Below are 18,523 nucleotides of genomic sequence, written 5' to 3'. Positions count from 1 at the left end.
CAGCTTCAAAGGCAAGGCTCATAAATGTAATTCATTGGTTAGTGAGAAAGATACAGCCAGTTCAGTTTATTAATGATTTTAAAAATAATTTTAAAGATGTTCTAGAAATATGTATATTTATATATGCAGGCTGTTTCAAAAATTTAAAACAGAGTACCATCCTCATAATAAGTAATTCATTAATCTTGATATTTTATAAGTGATAGGCTTTCTGAAATAATATAATTAGGGAAAATTTTTAATCTAATATTTATATATAATATTCATATTATATCAGATGAATTAAAGAATATGACACATAGTATACTAGGGAACATTTCTTTTCTTTTTTGGAGGTTGTTTTTACAGGAAATGTATATATTATTAAATTATATCAAATCTAGTATTATTAACATAAAATCAATGAAAATACCCCTACATTTGTAGAAGTAGAAAACAGTATTAGTAGACTGCTTCCTTTAGGAAAAATGTAAACTAATAGAACAACAGTTTCTGGTTCAGTTGACCTGAGTTGAATAAATAAACCACCTTAACATGAAGCTCTTAAAAATGTTTGATGCTTTAAATTGCACAAGCCACCAGAGTGTCCTTAGGAAACAGAATAGAACCTAAGCGTTCTGCTTTCCATAATAGGTGGTATTCAAAAAAAATATGAATACCAGTTTTCTTTTAGTATTTCCTAAATGCCATAGAAATATGTAAATATTTAAAGATTTTCAAAATTTTCAGAGTTCAACTTCCTAACAAGTGATGTGTATTCTTATTCCAAACAATACCTACTAGTGGAGAAAGAACAACTTTAGCATTCCATATTATTTGAGAATAACCTAATCTAAAACCAACTCAACGTTTAAATGCCTGGGTCCATAGCTGATTAAAAGATCAAGAACCCCACTCCACAAACCTACTCATGTCCAGTCTGTAGTTACTCCTTTTAGCTTTAACAACACAGTATTAAGCAAGATTGCACCACACTCTTGCCCATGTCCCTGAGTCTCATTTTTATGTCCCACCTATGTATGGAATCATATAGTCCTTAGTGGTTACCAGGAGGGGGGAAGGGGGGTAGGGGAGGGGGGAGGTGAGGGCAGGGGAGAGACACAAAGAAAACCAGATAGAAGGTGACGGAAGATGGTTTGACTCTGGGTGATGGGTATGCAATGTGATCAAATGTTGAAATAACCTGGAGATGTTTTCTCTGAACCTATGTACCCTGATTGATCTATGTCACCCCATTAAAATTAATAATAATAATAAAAATCTTTCTTATAACAATAAAAAAACAAGATTGCAAGTGCCTGAAGCCACAGAACATATGCGTTGCTTGTTCTTTCCAAGTAAGAAACCTTTTTTAGTATCCTATTTTCATATATTTAATTTTAAAACCAAGTCAACTCCATATAATAATTATATTTTTTTAGAAGACTAATGGAAATTTAGCTATAATTACAGCCTAAATGTGGAAACCTGTCTTTTTGCAGATAAGCAGGTCTCTTTACATGGACCATCTGGAGACTAAATTATTGCTTGATTTTTGTCAAATGAAAAAAAAAAAAACAACCCAACATATTGACACTTAATTTTTAAAATCTTTCAACACCATGCAAATGTGTTTTATTACCACCAATAAAACCAGAAAGATTTTTAATAGCTAAACACTCATAAGCTCATAAACAACTTTCTCGATTTGCACACATTCAGATTTAACTGTGTCAAGATGATATATTTTACAAATGTAAATGCTCTATTTGAGGGTTTTTATAGTCACTAACTTTCAGCCAACATGACTTTACTCCATTCATTCTTTCTGTGTGACTTTATCTTTTACTCTGATAAATACTTCTTTATCGCCTTGTATTCTATTTTTAAAGTACCTAATTCAATAGGAAAGCAGAAAACACAGTGATGAAACCAAATAAAATTAAAATTAAGATAGTCTGGAGTTTCTTCTGACATGAAGGAAATATAGAACAGAAGCACAATCCAGATTAATTATTGCTTTTTAACCTAAATTAATAGATGCCTCAGACAGTGGTTTGAAGTGAATGTGTATGTGATTTGTGTTGTTTTTTTTTTTTTTTACTTTAGCATATTGTATTTTGAAACCAAATAAATAAAAACACAATTGATATAAAGGAATCTGAATATAAAATACTATTTCATAATCAACATTGTGGGCAGTTGTAGTTAATTTAAAACGCCCATATTAAAGGAGTAGAATTTTACAATCCACCTACATTTCTCTATGTTGGCACAAAGGAAATACTGCAGCAACTGTTCATTTGCTATAGCTTCACTTTGTGTACATGATTTCTTTTTTCAAGTCACTCAGACTCAAAAAAAATCTATAGATATGGAAAGTAGTTATATATTAAGATCTTTCAAACAGTAATGTTTTAGGATTATACTTAATGGTAAAATAAGTCCTTACATTATTTACAGTTAAGTAATTAAATTTTATGATTCACATGATTTAAAACTACTATAGCAGCATATGAGCTAAAAATTGTGGCCCTAGAATTCTAGACAAGCTGGATTCATTTTAGATATATGCTATAATTCATCTTTTTCTACATGGATGCTTTTAAATATTTTATTTAATATTACATTTTGTAACTTAACTAACAATATTACTGTGTGATTTAATTGTGAAGAATTGAGTCCCTGTAGTATAAGTGCTCGAAAACAATCTTTTTGCTTGACAAGGAATCCATTTCAAAAGACATTCATGCTGAATAAGAATTGCCAGCAGTGTGATACAGCGACAGGCAAAATAACCAGACAAAGAAAGACTAGACTGCCCCACCTGTCAAGTTCAGTCGTCAGAAAGTCCGATGCCTTTGAGTAACTTCACTCCTCCCTTCCTGCACCTTAATTCCTGATCTTATTCTTTCGCTTTAAATTTGCCCGTAAAAAGTGAACCCAGAAAACTCTAAACGCTCCACCCTTGGACCCTAATAAAGACAGAGTCCCAGGTCTGTGCACTTGCTTGATCTCTCTCTTTCTACCTATCTCCTTACTGTGTGGTTCTCCAATACTGGTGAGTAATAAATTTTGTTCATCAATGTTCCTTGATGGGTTCTTGCTGACGTGCATCCTGTAATCATAATAAGAATCACAAGGGCTGGTTCAGCCATAATATTGGCCCCAGTGATGGAAATGTTTTTGGATCTCCTACAAGTAATAGAAGCCTAGGTGAGTATCTCGGGCATTACTAACCAAGGGCATCATTATCAATAGCTTTGGACCAACACAAAAGCATTTGTTCCTAAATTTTATGAGGTTAGTCATTATTGCTTTGGTTGCAGATGTCTGATAATGGTTAATTTCTAAATTAAAAAAAATTTCTTTGGTTTTGTTTTACAGTACCATTCTGAATAAGGTTCCATTGTGATTAAGCTCATTATAACTTATAAATTGGTTTAGATTACTACATAAGTTATGTAATTTCATTAATATAAAGTTCTTTTTACCATTTCAAAGTCCAATGTGAAACCAAGTTTATAATTGATGCAATGATTCATTTGGAGTTTTACAAAGGTTATATAAATAATTTAATCGTCACTTTTAGGATTCCCCCCGCATATGAATTATTGAAATGCATGAAGTATTTGAAAATATTAATAGTCTTTTCTTTATATCTATTACATTTAGGATAATTTACAGTCTTGCAGAGATTAAAACAGATAGCAATTAAGAGTTTAATTTTTCTGTCCTGATAAATATAAAAGTTAGAATTGTAAATCATAATTAAAATCATGAAAAATAGACATAGCCATTGATATATATCACTATGTATTGCATATGTTTCCTTAATTTTTAATACCTATTTTATCATCTAGAAAATGAGGGTACTGTTAAAGATTCCTAGATTATGACAGTCATTATGAAGTGAATATAGTACAATATGATAAAAATAAAAAATGTTTTCAAATTAAACACACCATGCTAAAATAATATTAATACTAAAAATCACATTAGGTCACTTGATACAATTTTATAAATGATCATATTTAACTCATTAAAATTTATCACAGTGACCTAGTAAGACTCCACAAACATTTATAAGCAGGTGTACATATGCCTTCTAAATTGAATAGTAGGGCTGATTAGACTACTAGTCTCAAAAACCTGTAGTTTCCAAAGGCAGAAATTAAAATATGTTGTAGCAATCATCTTTTGTAATAAAAATTGTGAAGAGATCTATAAAAGTTTCATGTTTTATTATATGTTATATATTATATATGATAAACTGACATAATATATATCAAGAATACTATAACATGGAAAGTTTATAAACTGCTGTTGAATTCAAAGATGGATGGATAAAGTTCCATATACTCTAATAACATCTTTTATCTATTTTATGTAATCAATTAATATAAGCTTGTAATTAAGTGGTGATCAGTACACTAACACCAAAGGATTCTGCCAGAATTAAAACTATAATTACTGTAGAAAAATATACCGCTTCATTAATTGTATGATCCAACTACATGTAAACACATTTGTTCTACAAAAAGGGACTGAATGATATCTTGTCATACACTAAGTGTTGATTATGTTTCCAGAACTCTACTTGGTAGACAACAGTCAAGAGGACCTGGGAATTAAGTGCTTCTATTAAGTGTTTATCATATTTATAATGAAACTTCTGAGGCTCAGTTTCATTCACTGTCCAAGACCCAAGACCCTGTATACAGATAAACCAAAACTTCACAACCAAAGATGTCTCCAGGGCTCACTCTCTGTCTTTCCCAGGACTGCTCATGTTTGCTCATTTTCCTGTATTCTCACACCTTGTTTTAACTAGATACTGCTAATTGCTAGCTTTTCTTTCATATGGCTGAAGATCTTCCTCTAACAAGGGATCCATGTCATGTATTAACTGAAGAGATGTGCAAATTCTCTAGGTTATGAGTGACAATTTGATTAGTTTCCTTTGCTCTGTTTCATCCTGATTTATAATATAGCCATAGCTATGATTTCATAAGTTCATTTTAAATTACTGTCCATCATATCTTAGGGTGGAAAACTCAGCAATAGTCAGAGTGATGTGAGAGTGCCAATGGGGACATGAGCAGTGATTCATGTGTGGTCATTAATTAGACAGACAGGAAAATTAATTATAGTTAGTATACTTCAGATTATTGAATGAGAGAAAGTGACAAAATGTAAACTTTTTAAAAAATCTTTAAGCTGAAACTATTTAGTTCTCTTTCATTCTTAGCTTTTCTTAATAAATATATTCTTATTATGATATCTACCTTTTAAACCGTATTTTTGAAACATCTTTCACTAATTTAAAATAAATAAATTCCATTTAAAATATAATTGCATCTGAAAACTTTAATTTAATAAGTAATACACAAATAAGGGAAAATTATATAGTATCTTAGAAGGGATGAGTAGAAACTTCATAACAATATTGAGGTACTGACTGAATCTCCCGCTCCCTCAGTTATGAACGAAGACATTAATCACGCAAATGACCTTGGTGACTTTCCTCAGTCCTTAATTGTTGAAGATAGGAAGGAAAAATAAGCCTTCAACTAACATTCAATGTCAGCATTATTATTTTTTTCTATAGAAAACAGAAAATATGGGTTGACTAACATGTCTTTCCATAAACATTGTTGCCATTTGAAAAATATTCTTTTAACTGGTCAGTAAAAAGAGAGCAAATGCTGTGTGTGTGTGTGTGTGTGTGTATGTGTGTGTCTGTGTCTGTGTGTTTCTTTGAGGTTTATTTGTGTGTTCATTTGAAGGAGATTAATTCTTTTAGCACTTTTAAAATCCATGTATATAGTCCATAGATATAAAGTTTATAAAACATCTTAGCAAACATATAAGTAAGAGAACTTACTTGAAAAAAGTACAATATTGCTTTCATTTTAACAGGCTGGTTAAAATTATAGGTAACATATCAAGATACATGTGAACTATTATAAAAGAATGTTGTTAAACACTTCACATTAAAATAAAACACTTTTTTCTTAGTTATATATATATATATCATATAGTATATACATCATATATATATACACACATCATATATATACATATGTACTACAGAATAAAGAATATAAATAGTTTTCTAATTAAAAAACACTGGTTATTTTTTGGCAAAATGCATTAATTTAATTGTTAATGATTTTAGATTCAACACCTTTAATTTCTGTAATTTTAGGACCAGACACAGTTCCATATATATATGAATATATAGCAGGTATATATATGTATATATATGTATATATAGCAGGTATTCAATAAATATTTGTTGAAGAAGGAATGCATCACTGATTATAGTCTATAAGGAGGTCTTCAAAATAAAATTTGGAATCAAGATTTCTCTCTCCTTTTCTATCAGTTGGAACATAATATTATCACTGAGATTTTGTTAGCATAGAATAATTACATTTCATTTAAATTTTTGTTTGTAAACATCTTCAAAAATGATAAATTAAAGCAAAGTATAACTTTAGATATATTGCACTTTATATAATTTCAGAAAGTCTTATTTACCTTTTTCTCCATCTTTATTATTTTCATCCCATTTTAATGTAAATTGCAATGAGAAAGAACTTTAAACTCTTCCCACTTGTAGATTTAACTCAAATACAATTTATTTAGTAGTCCTAAAACAAGCCTAGGTATTTTGAGAGATTCTTAATACTACTATCAAACTTTAGCTATCAATCCTATACACTGTATAACATTTGAATGATTATTAGAAATCGATTGCAAAATAAAAATATTTTGAAACAAGAGAAGAATCTTATGATAACTGTAAAGTAAAAGCCAAAAACTCAATTTAACTTTGAGAATTAATAAAAATTTCAAGAAAAATAGTATAATTGAACAATCTTTATAAATGAAGAAAAACAATTTTAAGCTTGCCGTTGTTAAAACATTAATTATATATATATATTAATGCAAAGTCCCATAATTTCAAGTTAAATTGTTAAGTTTAACACATATTAGTATAGCCATCATGACACAAAACACATATGAGAATTAGAAAAAGACAGACTTAAATAAGAAAAATTTTCTCTGAATATTGCTTATGCAGAAATAAAGTTTACAATGTGTTTTTCTGTTATATACTCAAACAACTATTAAATTATCTAATAATTACTTTATGACTGCTCAATAATAATTTTTACATTTTGAACCATATGTAATTATTCTTTTGTCCTTAAATATTACTTTCATATCTTTAAATGTTGCTTTCCTTGAGGCAAAATGCTTATTAATAAACTGATAAAGACCCTGGCTGGTTGGCTCAGTGGTAGAGCATCAGCCCAGCATGTGGATGTCCCGGGTTTGATTCCCAGTCAAGGCACATGGGAAAAGTGTTCATCTGCATCTCCACCCTTCCCCCTCTTGCTTTTCTCTTTGTTTCTTTTCCCTTCCTGCAGCCATAGCTCAACTGGAGCAAGCTGGCTCTGGGGTCTGGGGATGGCTCCATACCCTCTGCCTCAGGTGCTAAGAAGAACTTGGTTGCTCAGCAATGGAACAAAGCCCCAGATGGTCAGAGCTTCACCCCTTAGTGGGCTTGCCAGGTGGATTCTGGTTGGGGTACATGTGGGAGTTTGCCTCTTCCTCCCTGCCCCTCACTGAATAAAAAAATAATAATAATAAATTTAAAAATAAATAAGTAAACTGATGTCAGAAATGACTCATGGAGCCATTATCAATTCCTATCATTTTGGACAACTCTGGAATATTTGATTTTAGAACATTCTGTCAGACTAAGTGGATTCATTCAGCAAATCACTTTAGGATAATATGTAGATTATTTACTGAACAGTTCTATGTTTTTATATAGTTTATAACAAATCATGAATTATGTCAATTTTAGAACCAATTCAACACTGGATATTTAAATCTGGTTGCAGAGAAATAAGAACTCATAACATTAAATTAGAATCTTAAAGAAGTAAAAGCTATCTCTGCATCCTTGAACATCTTATTTCTTTATTAGAATTTAAAAGGCAAGGTAAAAAAAAAATTAGTGTTCCATGTTCACATATTAAATTGCTCAATATTTAGAATTCCATATATATTTTAAACTTATACTCTGGAATATTTTCATCATAGTCATAAGTGACACTAAAAATGTAAAATATGTCATTTGTCTTATATCCTATTCCCATCAACCTTAACTTATAGTAATTTAAGTGATTTAATTAGTTCTTATGATTAAGAAAAAAATTGGATCTCAATTTTTCTACCCTTAAAAAAAACAACCTTGAAAGCTCCATTTGATGTGTTTCTAGGCCATAACAAAGAAGCATACTGTACCTCTCACGCTGTTGGTTGTTGCAGATGTGGTTGGGCTGGTTGCTATGGCTACAGTGGTTGTGACTGTTGCAGTGGTAAGGGAGGGGATGATAGTAGTGGGAAGCAAAGTGTTGGGAACATCTGGTGAGTGGAAAGAAAATATAAAACAAAATCATATCATGCAAACAAAAGAGAAACACAAATGATTCAAATTATAAATACATAGATCTTACTTAGGTTTAACTTGAACAAGCTTAAACGGATTATAAGGTACAAAGCTGGCTGTACCTCACCGTTCTTGTCATTTTTTGGTTCACTTTCTTTTCGTGCTCCTATACAAAGTAAAAACTTGGAGCAATATTTGAGAACAAACAGATTGTTCGCCATCTTCAGAGTGAAATTTAAAATGACAAGAATTCATTGGTTCGCTGAGTCATTTAAAAAGTTTGACATGCAGTAGCAAAGTACATAAAGCTAAAACAAAAAAAATGACATGCTTTGTCAAAGAAGTAAACAAAGAAACAACACAAGTGAAATAAAAACAGATAACACCACCAAATAAGGTTAAAGGAATGTTAACGATGAATGAGTATATATGCATGTTAAGTGCTTTTAGATTTTTTTTTTCATTTAAGAAAACTTAATGATAGGATATATGGTGAGGAAAATCTTTAGAAACAAAAAGGATGAAGCTAATTGTTATTATTATTACTTTGTTTTTCCTTTTCCCACAAATGATGTTAAATATACAGCTTAGAGTTTTGTAATTCTTACCCTGGTTAGCTGGTAACGCCTTCTAACAATTTTGCAGTACCTAGGAGTCTTTAACAAGTATTGAGTCAACTAGCATGAAACCCAATATTCTGAAAAGTTTATTATTTATTTTATTTGGCATACCTAGGATAGGTAGGTTATTGAACATGTACTTGAAGCATAACATTCAACCCCTAACCCATAATTAGTAGAAGTTGCCAAAAGTTAACGATAAATCCAAATATAGAGAACATAATAAATAGAAAGAATAGCTCAGAGTTTTAACACAAAAATCTTCCTTCCTTTCACTCAAAACAAGCTGAAAATTTGAAGAGCAGCAAAGAGAATATTGAGACAATATAGTCAGTGTCAAGCTGTGAGAACTTCAGTAAGATCCTTAGAGAGTCAAGTCTTGTCTCAAGTGGATAGGCATATAATTTACACAGTAAGGAATTTAAAAACAGTTCCCAAATTATGTTTAATTACTATGCTAGGGTTTGATTTTGCATGTTGCCACACAGCCCCAATATATTCAGAGTGTTTGACAGATTATTTTGCTATTAAAAGCCTTCCTGTCAGTCTTTCTCTTAAAGTCTTTGAGTCACACCAAAAATTTTCTAGTGCTTGACTTCTGAAAAATAGCCCACCCTACTGGATTCTCAGACTTCAACCTGCTGATTCTCTACACTAGAGAAATAGCAAACAGCATGTGACCACTAGCTTATCTCGGGTATTGATGTTTACACTTCGTTTTCAACATAGAAAGTGCTTCCTGGCCTGTCAAATTAAAAAAATAACCTTCCGGAAAACTCAATGTTGCTACATTAATCACTAGGGAAAATAGGTATTGCCTGGAGTGAGATTACCATGATCATAAAGTAGAACTGACTTTAACACCATAGATGAATAAATATTATGTATATGTACACATACACGTCTCACTTACTAATTTTTATAACAGTTTCTCATTTTCACAGTAAGCTTTTCTAAATAGTTTAGGAAGGCCAAAAATAAAACATGTTTTGTAAAATTTTTAAGTGAGTTTTTAACTTTCACAGGTATCTAAAATTGAAAATAATACTTCAGGGCCCTGGCCGGTTGGCTCAGCGGTAGAGCGTCGGCCTAGCGTGTGGAGGACCCGGGTTCGATTCCCGGCCAGGGCACATAGGAGAAGCGCCCATTTGCTTCTCCACCCCTCCGCCGCGCTTTCCTCTCTGTCTCTCTCTTCCCCTCCCGCAGCCAAGGCTCCACTGGAGCAAAGATGGCCCGGGCACTGGGGATGGCTCTGTGGTCTCTTCCCCAGGCGCTAGAGTGGCTCTGGTCGCAACATGGCGACGCCCAGGATGGGCAGAGCATCGCCCCCTGGTGGGCAGAGCGTCGCCCCATGGTGGGCGTGCCGGGTGGATCCCGGTCGGGCGCATGCGGGAGTCTGTCTCACTATCTCTCCCTGTTTCCAGCTTCAGAAAAACGCAAAAAAAAAAAAAAAAAAAAAAAAAAGAAAATAATACTTCATCTGATTGTTTACACATTAGGATCTCAAAATATATGTATTTAATTAGTGCAAAGAAAAATATCTTCCAGGGCTATCAAATACAAGAATATGCAATATTTGTTCTTTAAAACTCCATGTAAATAAAATATTACCAAGCTTACTACAGATTATACAATATTAGGGATTTGCTATCAGACAATGGGTTAGAATGACTCCATTGGATCTTAAAAGCAACCATTTAAAACTAGTTGATTCTTAAGAATTGGAACACAAATAACAGATTTTATTTTATTTTGGTTTTAGTTTAACCAAAAAACATAATTTGGGTTTTATTTGTTTATTTTTTCCTTATTTTATATCAACTAAGATAGTTAATAATGAATCCTGATTTATTTAGAGTCTATATATTATCAGATATTATAATATATATAAAAAGTTATTAATTAATAAAATGTTTAATGGATAAAAAAGGTATTGTAGGAAGTGAAAATAATTAGATTTTTGTTGTCTAGATCTGATCAGAGAAATTAGTAAATATGGTAAAATTATTTATATATAATTTAAATCCTAACAAGAGAAATGTAGTTGTTCCAAATCAGAATTAAAATGTATTTTAATTAATTAGGAATTGTTCAAATGTTATATTACAGTTGTTAAAAATTTTTATCACTATATATATAATTGTGATTGCTTTAAAACATTTGTTAGTAAATTAACTCTTAAGGGAGAAATTTTTAACTATATACTAAAACAGATAAAATGATGAAATGAATTTATGATTATAAAAGGATATTAAAATAAATTCACAGAGGTCCATGTTTTATTACTGAAAATATGTACATATATATTAGGTATATACATATCTATAGTAATTTGAATTATATATAGCTATAGTAATTTAGGGATTATCTTTAAAGAAAAAGTATGAGCATTTTATTGATGAGACTAAGAAAAGTAAAAGTATCAAGAAGACATAATAATAGTTGCTTATAGTTTTATCTTAAATGAAGTGTGACATAATAAATTATACTTTTCGTTTTACTTGTAACATATATATAAAGTACTGTTCTCATGTAAAAGCAAAATTCAAGATTAATTCAATAATGTCAGACAAAACCCTAAATCTAGTCAATTATACAATTGCATAGTAGTGCAGACAATGTCTATGTAGACTGCAAAAACTGTTCGTGTGATTAAAAGTTCGGTTACAAATAAAGTAATGTAAATAGTATGAATTACTTCTGTAAGAATCTAATCACTTGAAGAAGCACAATTTCAGCTCATACAACAAAGTTGTTGAATCAGGAAATTAAAATCTGTGTCCAGGAACCATGGTTCAACTTTGTTAATGATAAACTTATCAGTTCATCATCTGTCCTGTTCAACCCGCATGACTCTGATTTGAACTCCAAACAGCACCCACCACTGTTTTGAGGCACCACAATGTTAAATTTTCTGAAACAACAGGGCTAGAGTTTCTCAGAGTATATATGAGCAGCCTTCTTTATTTCTGACAGTGCTGAGTTAACAGGAACAAAGCAGCCGAAGCCCAGCACACAGGAAGACATCTGACCTTGACACAGTGCTTTTTTCAAATTTCAGATTAAACTTTGTTCTCCTGGCAGTCATGTTCTCATAGCCACACTCTATTTCATGACATACCATAAGTTTTCTCTTTCTTGTCTGTCTTTTAAGTCTAGTTTAAATGTGATCTCATTTGTAAATCACCCCCAGTATTCCAAAGAGTTAATATCTTCCTTCAATATATTTTTAAGCACTTTGCACAAACCGCACACATGGTTATTACATAGTATAACACTATGATATTTATGTATATCTCTTTCCAATAACTGTAAGTTCTGTCTTTATAAATCAATGTCTTTGGTATTAAAAAATATCACTTTGCTTTGGGATCACCCAATCCCCATCTTAAAATAGCTCCTTTTTTCTTTTTTAATTTTAATTTTTTATTTATTCATTTTTAGAGAGGAGAGAGAGAGAGAGGGAGAGAGAGAAACAGAGAGGGAGAGAGAAGAGAGAGAGACAGAGAGAGAGAAGGGGGGAGGAGCTGGAAGCATCAACTCCCATATGTGCCTTGACCAGGCAAGCCCAGGATTTCGAACCGGCGACCTCAGCATTTCCAGGTCGACGCTTTATCCACTGCGCCACAACAGGTCATGCTCCTTTTTTCTTGATGTACTTAATAATAAAATGTTACTCTTAAGTTTCAGCCTGATTACAACCTGTTCTGTGAGGAAATCCTTGACCAACCGTATCCGAACTGATTTCCCTTCTTTCTGAATAGTCATCATGCTTTTGAATTTATTTACTACTTTCCTCACATTTTTACCAGTCCCCTGGGCCCCCATGACAATGATGCTTAACTTCACGACACCTTACTATATATGGGAAACCACACCTGAATTATGTGCCTCCCACTAGCTCCACACCTTTTTGCTTCTCCTTCCCAGTGGATTGCGTGTATTACATAATACATGTGGATGGTAACATATACATTTTTCTCTAATTTACATAATCAACTATACCCTACAATTCTAATTCCTATTAATAATAAAGTTCGTCATACATGGAATACATATCAAAGCTCTTCATGAAATCAGTGGTTGAAAAGTGAAAGGCTGTCACTTGCATTTGGCACTTAAAATAAATTACTTGTATTTTTTTTCCTATGAATCAACAAGATGATAAGAAAACAGAGAACAGAGACTCCACGTTATACAATACTTCTGTACTTCTTAGGATAACTTGTTCTATATTTTGAATTTGACTGAGGTTTATAAATAAAGATTCCTCTGGTGATAATGACAATGATGCCAGTAGATAGGAAACGGTATCATTTTTAATAACACGAATCAGCATTTGAGCCTTAAACATGGTTAGTATTTGTAAAAAAAAAAAGTGCTTCTCCCCTTTCTTTTATGATATAGGAGATAGTTTTTAGCAATTCCTGTTTAGAATCTTCAAATCTAAATAATTATTAGAAAATTAAAATGCAGCATATTGAAAGCCCATATTTTTTTATTATTTTTTTTTGGTATTATTCTGAAGCTGGAAACGGGGAGGCAGACAGACTCCCACACGCGCCTGACTGGGATCCACCTGGCACGCCCACCAGGGGGCGATGCTCTGCCCATCTGGGGCATTGCTCGGGGACAGAGCTATTCTAGCGCCTGAGGCAGAGGCCACAGAGCCATCCTCAGCTCCCAGGCCAACTTTGCTCCAATGGAGCCTTGGCTGTGGGAGGGGAAGAGAGAGACAGAGAGGAAGGAGAGGGGGAGGGGTGGAGAAGCAGATGGGCGCTTCTCCTGTGTGCTCTGGCTGGAAATCGGACCCGGGACTCCTGCATGCCAGGCCGATGCTTTACCACTGAACCAACCGGCCAGGGCCTGAAAGCCCATATTCTGAATGCAGTTTTCCAATAATTTAAAAGTGTTTAAGCTCCAAATCATCACATCACATTCAAAGTAATAGGAAAGTGCCCCTTTTACCCAATCCTAATGGAGGAATTCAAAAATATGTAACCACATTTTGTCATTGGAGCTAATTAGAGCACAACAGATCCTCTATAACCTTGTCAAAATGACATCAGTTCCAACAAGCACTGTGTACACTAAATTGAAGAGTGGTACAGCCCCTTTTTTCTAATAACGAGCTTTTCAGGTTAAAGGTATGTTCTGCTCTCTACAAATGCGGTGCACAATAATTTCAACTTGTCAACCTGTTTTTGTTTTGTAGCAGTTTCTCTTTTTAAAAATGGCATTCTGGCCCATTCAGAATGGATTTTTGAAGCAAAATTAAGTCTAAAGTGTCTCAGAAGCTTTAGCGCTTGTTTCTTTCCCAAACTAGTGTTCAATAGGGAGAAAAAAAATTGCCCTTTAGTCGGAACTCCGTATGTCTGCTTACTTACTACTTTATGTCAATAACTCCCCAAGGTGGTCCCAGGATAATCAAGAGTGAATCCAAACCAAGGATTATTAGTTGGAGATACAGAAGGGACAGAACTCAATGTATATTAGAAGTATTAAATAAAAAAAAAAAAGTATCTTTTGGATAGAAACTATTCACATTTTCCTAGCCTTAAAAATAACAGGGCATCCTCAACCTTTTTACTGGTAATTGCACTGTCATTGGAAGAAATTATAAGAGAAAAAGTTTACTGTATTTGCTTATTTGCCTGCGCAGAGGACATCTTTCTGTTCCCATTATGCTCAGCTACATGTAGCAGGCTATGCGGATTGCAGTGTAAGAATGGAGAACAGCACCAAGGCTCTTATGAAATGACAAGCACCAGGTTGACAAGGCCCCAACCTGCCAGCGATGCCTCTTCCTCACGTGCTATGTGGTAACCTCATCTGCTTCACAGAAAGGAACCCTTTTTAAAAATCAGATTTAAATAAATCCCTTTTCATCCCTCTGATAATTTCCACTGGCTTCCCATACTAAATGGAATCCTTTTACAATAAAAAAAATATATACTATTCTTGAAAATGAAAAGTGCTGCAATTTTAAACTGTAGGTGGTAACCAACAGTCCTATGTAATTACAAGAAAAGTTTATGAAAAAAAATCAGTCTGTTATTTGAAAAAAAAAGTACGCATTATTTTCTTTTAAAATGCTCCTTTACATTCCAAAGTGAGAAAAGCAAAGAGAAATTTAAAGTAGAAAAAAAAAAAAAAAACGCCTTTGAAGTGAAGGGGCCTACATTATTGAGCTCCATCCACTTTAATATCGCAAACTCTCTCCTAAAAATACTTTACTGAAAAGTAAATCAGATAATTGGATCAAATGCTTTAAGTTTTGTTAGTTTGTCAGTTTCCTAGGTCAGAATAAGACTGTTAGACATTAAAAGAAAAACTTAAATGTGAATATACACAAGAGGAAGTGTAATATATTAGAAAAAACACTGATTTTCTAGGATTGTGATAATACAGCAAAGAGACTATTTGAATACAATTAAACTTCTACCCACCTATACTGTCTCATCTTAAAAATAAAGAGTTTAAACCTGGCCATTTAAATAAATGTTGTGGACCAGGTTCTAAATTAGTGATGGATCACAATTAATATTCTGAAAGAAAAATACTTTTACTCAAGAAAACTTGTAAATGCAAACATTTTTGTGTGATTTTAGGAGATGCAAATAGCCTTTAGCAGTGTTGGTTCACATGTAAAAAATGTGGTCCTATCTGGTTGGCTCAGTGGTAGAATGTCAGCCTAGTGTGTGGCAGTCCCAGGTCTGATTTCCGACCAGGGCACACAGGAGAGGTGACCATCTGCTTCTCCACCCCTCCCCCTTCTTTCTCTGTCTCTCTCTCCCTCTCCTGCAGCCCTGGCTTATTCAAGCAAGTTGGCCTTGGGCGCTGACGATGGCTCCATGGCCTCACCTCAAGCATTAAAATAGCTTGGTTGCTGAGCAATGGCACCAGATGGGCAGAGCATTGCCCCATAGGGGCTTGCTGGTGGATCCCAGTTGGGGTGCATGCAGGAGTCTGTGTCTCTTCCTTCTCACTTCTCAGTTAATTAAAAAGAAAAAATGCAATAAAGTAAGCTCATATAATATTTCATATCGTGCTACTGCACTATGCTACCAAAGATCTACAATTTTTAAAATGTTGGTGTTAAACTGCAAGTTATTACAGTACACTGATTTTAGTGAATTCTAATGGTCACATTTCTTATATGACGATTTTTAAAGGTAATAAAATGAATCCAGATATATTTGATACTGTAATATTAAAGCTTATTTAAATAAAAATGAGCACCTATAAAGCTCCACTCTCAGTATCATCCATCAACTAAATCCCTAATATTTAGAGTCCTCATGCATAGCAAGCTTTTCTTAACCTTAGAAAAGGTTATTTAAAGAAATGACTCCTGCATAGGATTTAGCTGTACAAACCGATAATCTTCTCCTAATTATACTAAACCTGTATTTACATTTAAATTATGATCTTAATAAAAGAAGCGAACATTTCAACCAAAGTAACATATTTCTGATTGTGGAATATCACAATTAATGAGGAGACCTTGACAACATCTCTGAAATTGCATCATGGTGAAACAAGTAAAAACACTCCACTGTTTTATTTCTACTAAGAAATTCCGGGATGATTGATAGTGGTTATTTCTTTCTTATAGGAGCCACAGTGCCTGGTCTGACACTTTGAATATAGTAGATTCTCAAGAAAGATTTCCTGCAATAGTAAATATTGGCAAGTATAACATTGTGATGGAGGTTTTCAGGACATGATTCAGTGAAATTTTTTATTTGGCTAGATATAAATGTTATCTCTATAAGAGATCTAGTGTTCCAAAAAAAAGGGTCAACTTCTAGTTAGCAATAATTATAGAATTTTGCAAACAAACACATATGAAGTCAAAGATTAACATTAGATATTTTAATTTTTCTATATGCAGTATTCATATTGTGTATTGCTTAACTCTATAAATTACAATTTATATATGGATTGCCAAGCAAATATATCTGGTTTCTTTTTCCAATATAATATGGAAATTAAAAGTCTTGATTTTGGTGATCAATGAATGAATATCAATCATGCTGATTTTACTCAGAAGTTAAGGCAGTCTGTGTAAACACACATATACATATATGTATATAAGTCTATATGTGTGCATGTGGTTATGGTGTGTGTATGCATATATCATACATACATATATTATTTTACTAAAGTTTCTTTTGTTTAAAAGAGAGAGACAAAGAAATTTAATCATTAAAGAAATATAGATTGATTGCTTATTATTTAGAAGGTACAGTCTGGTTTTGTTTTGTTTTTTGTTTGTTTTTTTGGTGAGAGGCAGAAAGGCAGAGGGACAGAATTCTGCATGCGCCCCAGCCAGGACCCACTTAGCAAGCCCTCTATGGGGCAATGCTCTGCCCATCTTGGGCGTTGCTCCATTGCTCGCAACCAAGAGCTATTTTAGCATCTGAGGAGAGGCCATGGAGCCATCCTCAGAGCCTGGTGGGAGGGGGGTAAATTGCTCCAACCAAGCCATGACTGTGGGAAGGAAAGAGAGAGAGAGCAGGGAGAGAGGAAAGGGTGAAAAAGCAGATGGTCACTTATCCTGTGTGCCCTGCCTGGGAATCGAACCCAGGACTTCCACATGCCAGGCCAATGCTCTACTGCTGAGCCAACTGGCCAGGGAAGAAGGCAGTCTTAAGAGAGAGATGCAGAGATAAACAATATGTATAAGATCTCTTATTTCAAGGAAGTCATAATCTACTGGTTGAACATAATATATACAGATACATACTATAAGCATATAAATATACATATATATATAAAATAAAAATACAAATAATTAACATACCACATAATCTAATTCCCTTCTGAAAATTAAAATGAAATGATATATGACTGGGGTTAATTTAGATTAGAATGGACAAAAGTGGCCTCTCTGAAAAGGATTGTGTAATACGAAATCTGTATGATAAAGAGTTGTAAAAAGCAGCATTCATGACATTCCTTATACTTCCTGGACAAACATTCTAGGCAGATGCCTCTCTAAAAAGAGAAAAACTTGGCCCTGGTCAGATAGCTTGGCTGGTTAAAGCATCTTCCTTAAGCTCAGAGGTTCCCGGTTCAATCCCCAGTCAGACCACATACAGGAACAGCTTGATGTTCCTCTCTCTCTCTCTCTCTCTCTCTCTACTTCTCTCTCTAAAATCAATAAAAATAAATATTAAAAAATAGAAAGAGAATCAGCTCGACATCTTAGAGAAGTTGAAAGAGGACCAGGGAAACATTAGTGACTTCATAGAAAGTAATGAGATGTCAGAGATATAGGCTGGTAGCATACTGTGCTGGGTTTGGTGAGTTATGGCAACAAATATTTGGGTTTTATACTAAGTGTGATAAAACGCCTGTGGAGAAATTTAAATGGGGAAAAGATATGAAGAAATACACATTTAAAATATTTATATATTTTATCTGTGTGGGAAATAGATTGGAG

The 18,523-nt window shown here is 33.2% G+C and overlaps 1 protein-coding gene across 3 annotated transcripts in view; it reads right to left on the bottom strand.

The window, feature by feature from the left end:
- Positions 1-18,523, bottom strand: part of CADM2 (cell adhesion molecule 2) — a 1,163,936-nt gene that overhangs the window by 95,752 nt on the left and 1,049,661 nt on the right. For 2 of the 3 annotated variants that reach the window (XM_066347042.1, XM_066347044.1), the window contains one exon: positions 8,308-8,427. The exons of the other annotated variant lie outside the window; for it this stretch is intronic. In XM_066347042.1, coding sequence (XP_066203139.1) covers positions 8,308-8,427 — 120 coding nt within the window. The remainder of the gene's footprint in view (positions 1-8,307; positions 8,428-18,523) is intronic. 3 annotated transcript variants of the gene reach the window in all.

The sequence above is a fragment of the Saccopteryx leptura genome, chromosome 8 (assembly GCF_036850995.1).
Source record: "Saccopteryx leptura isolate mSacLep1 chromosome 8, mSacLep1_pri_phased_curated, whole genome shotgun sequence".
NCBI classification, from domain to species: Eukaryota; Metazoa; Chordata; class Mammalia; order Chiroptera; family Emballonuridae; genus Saccopteryx; species Saccopteryx leptura.
This window is presented reverse-complemented; position numbering and strand designations above follow the sequence as displayed.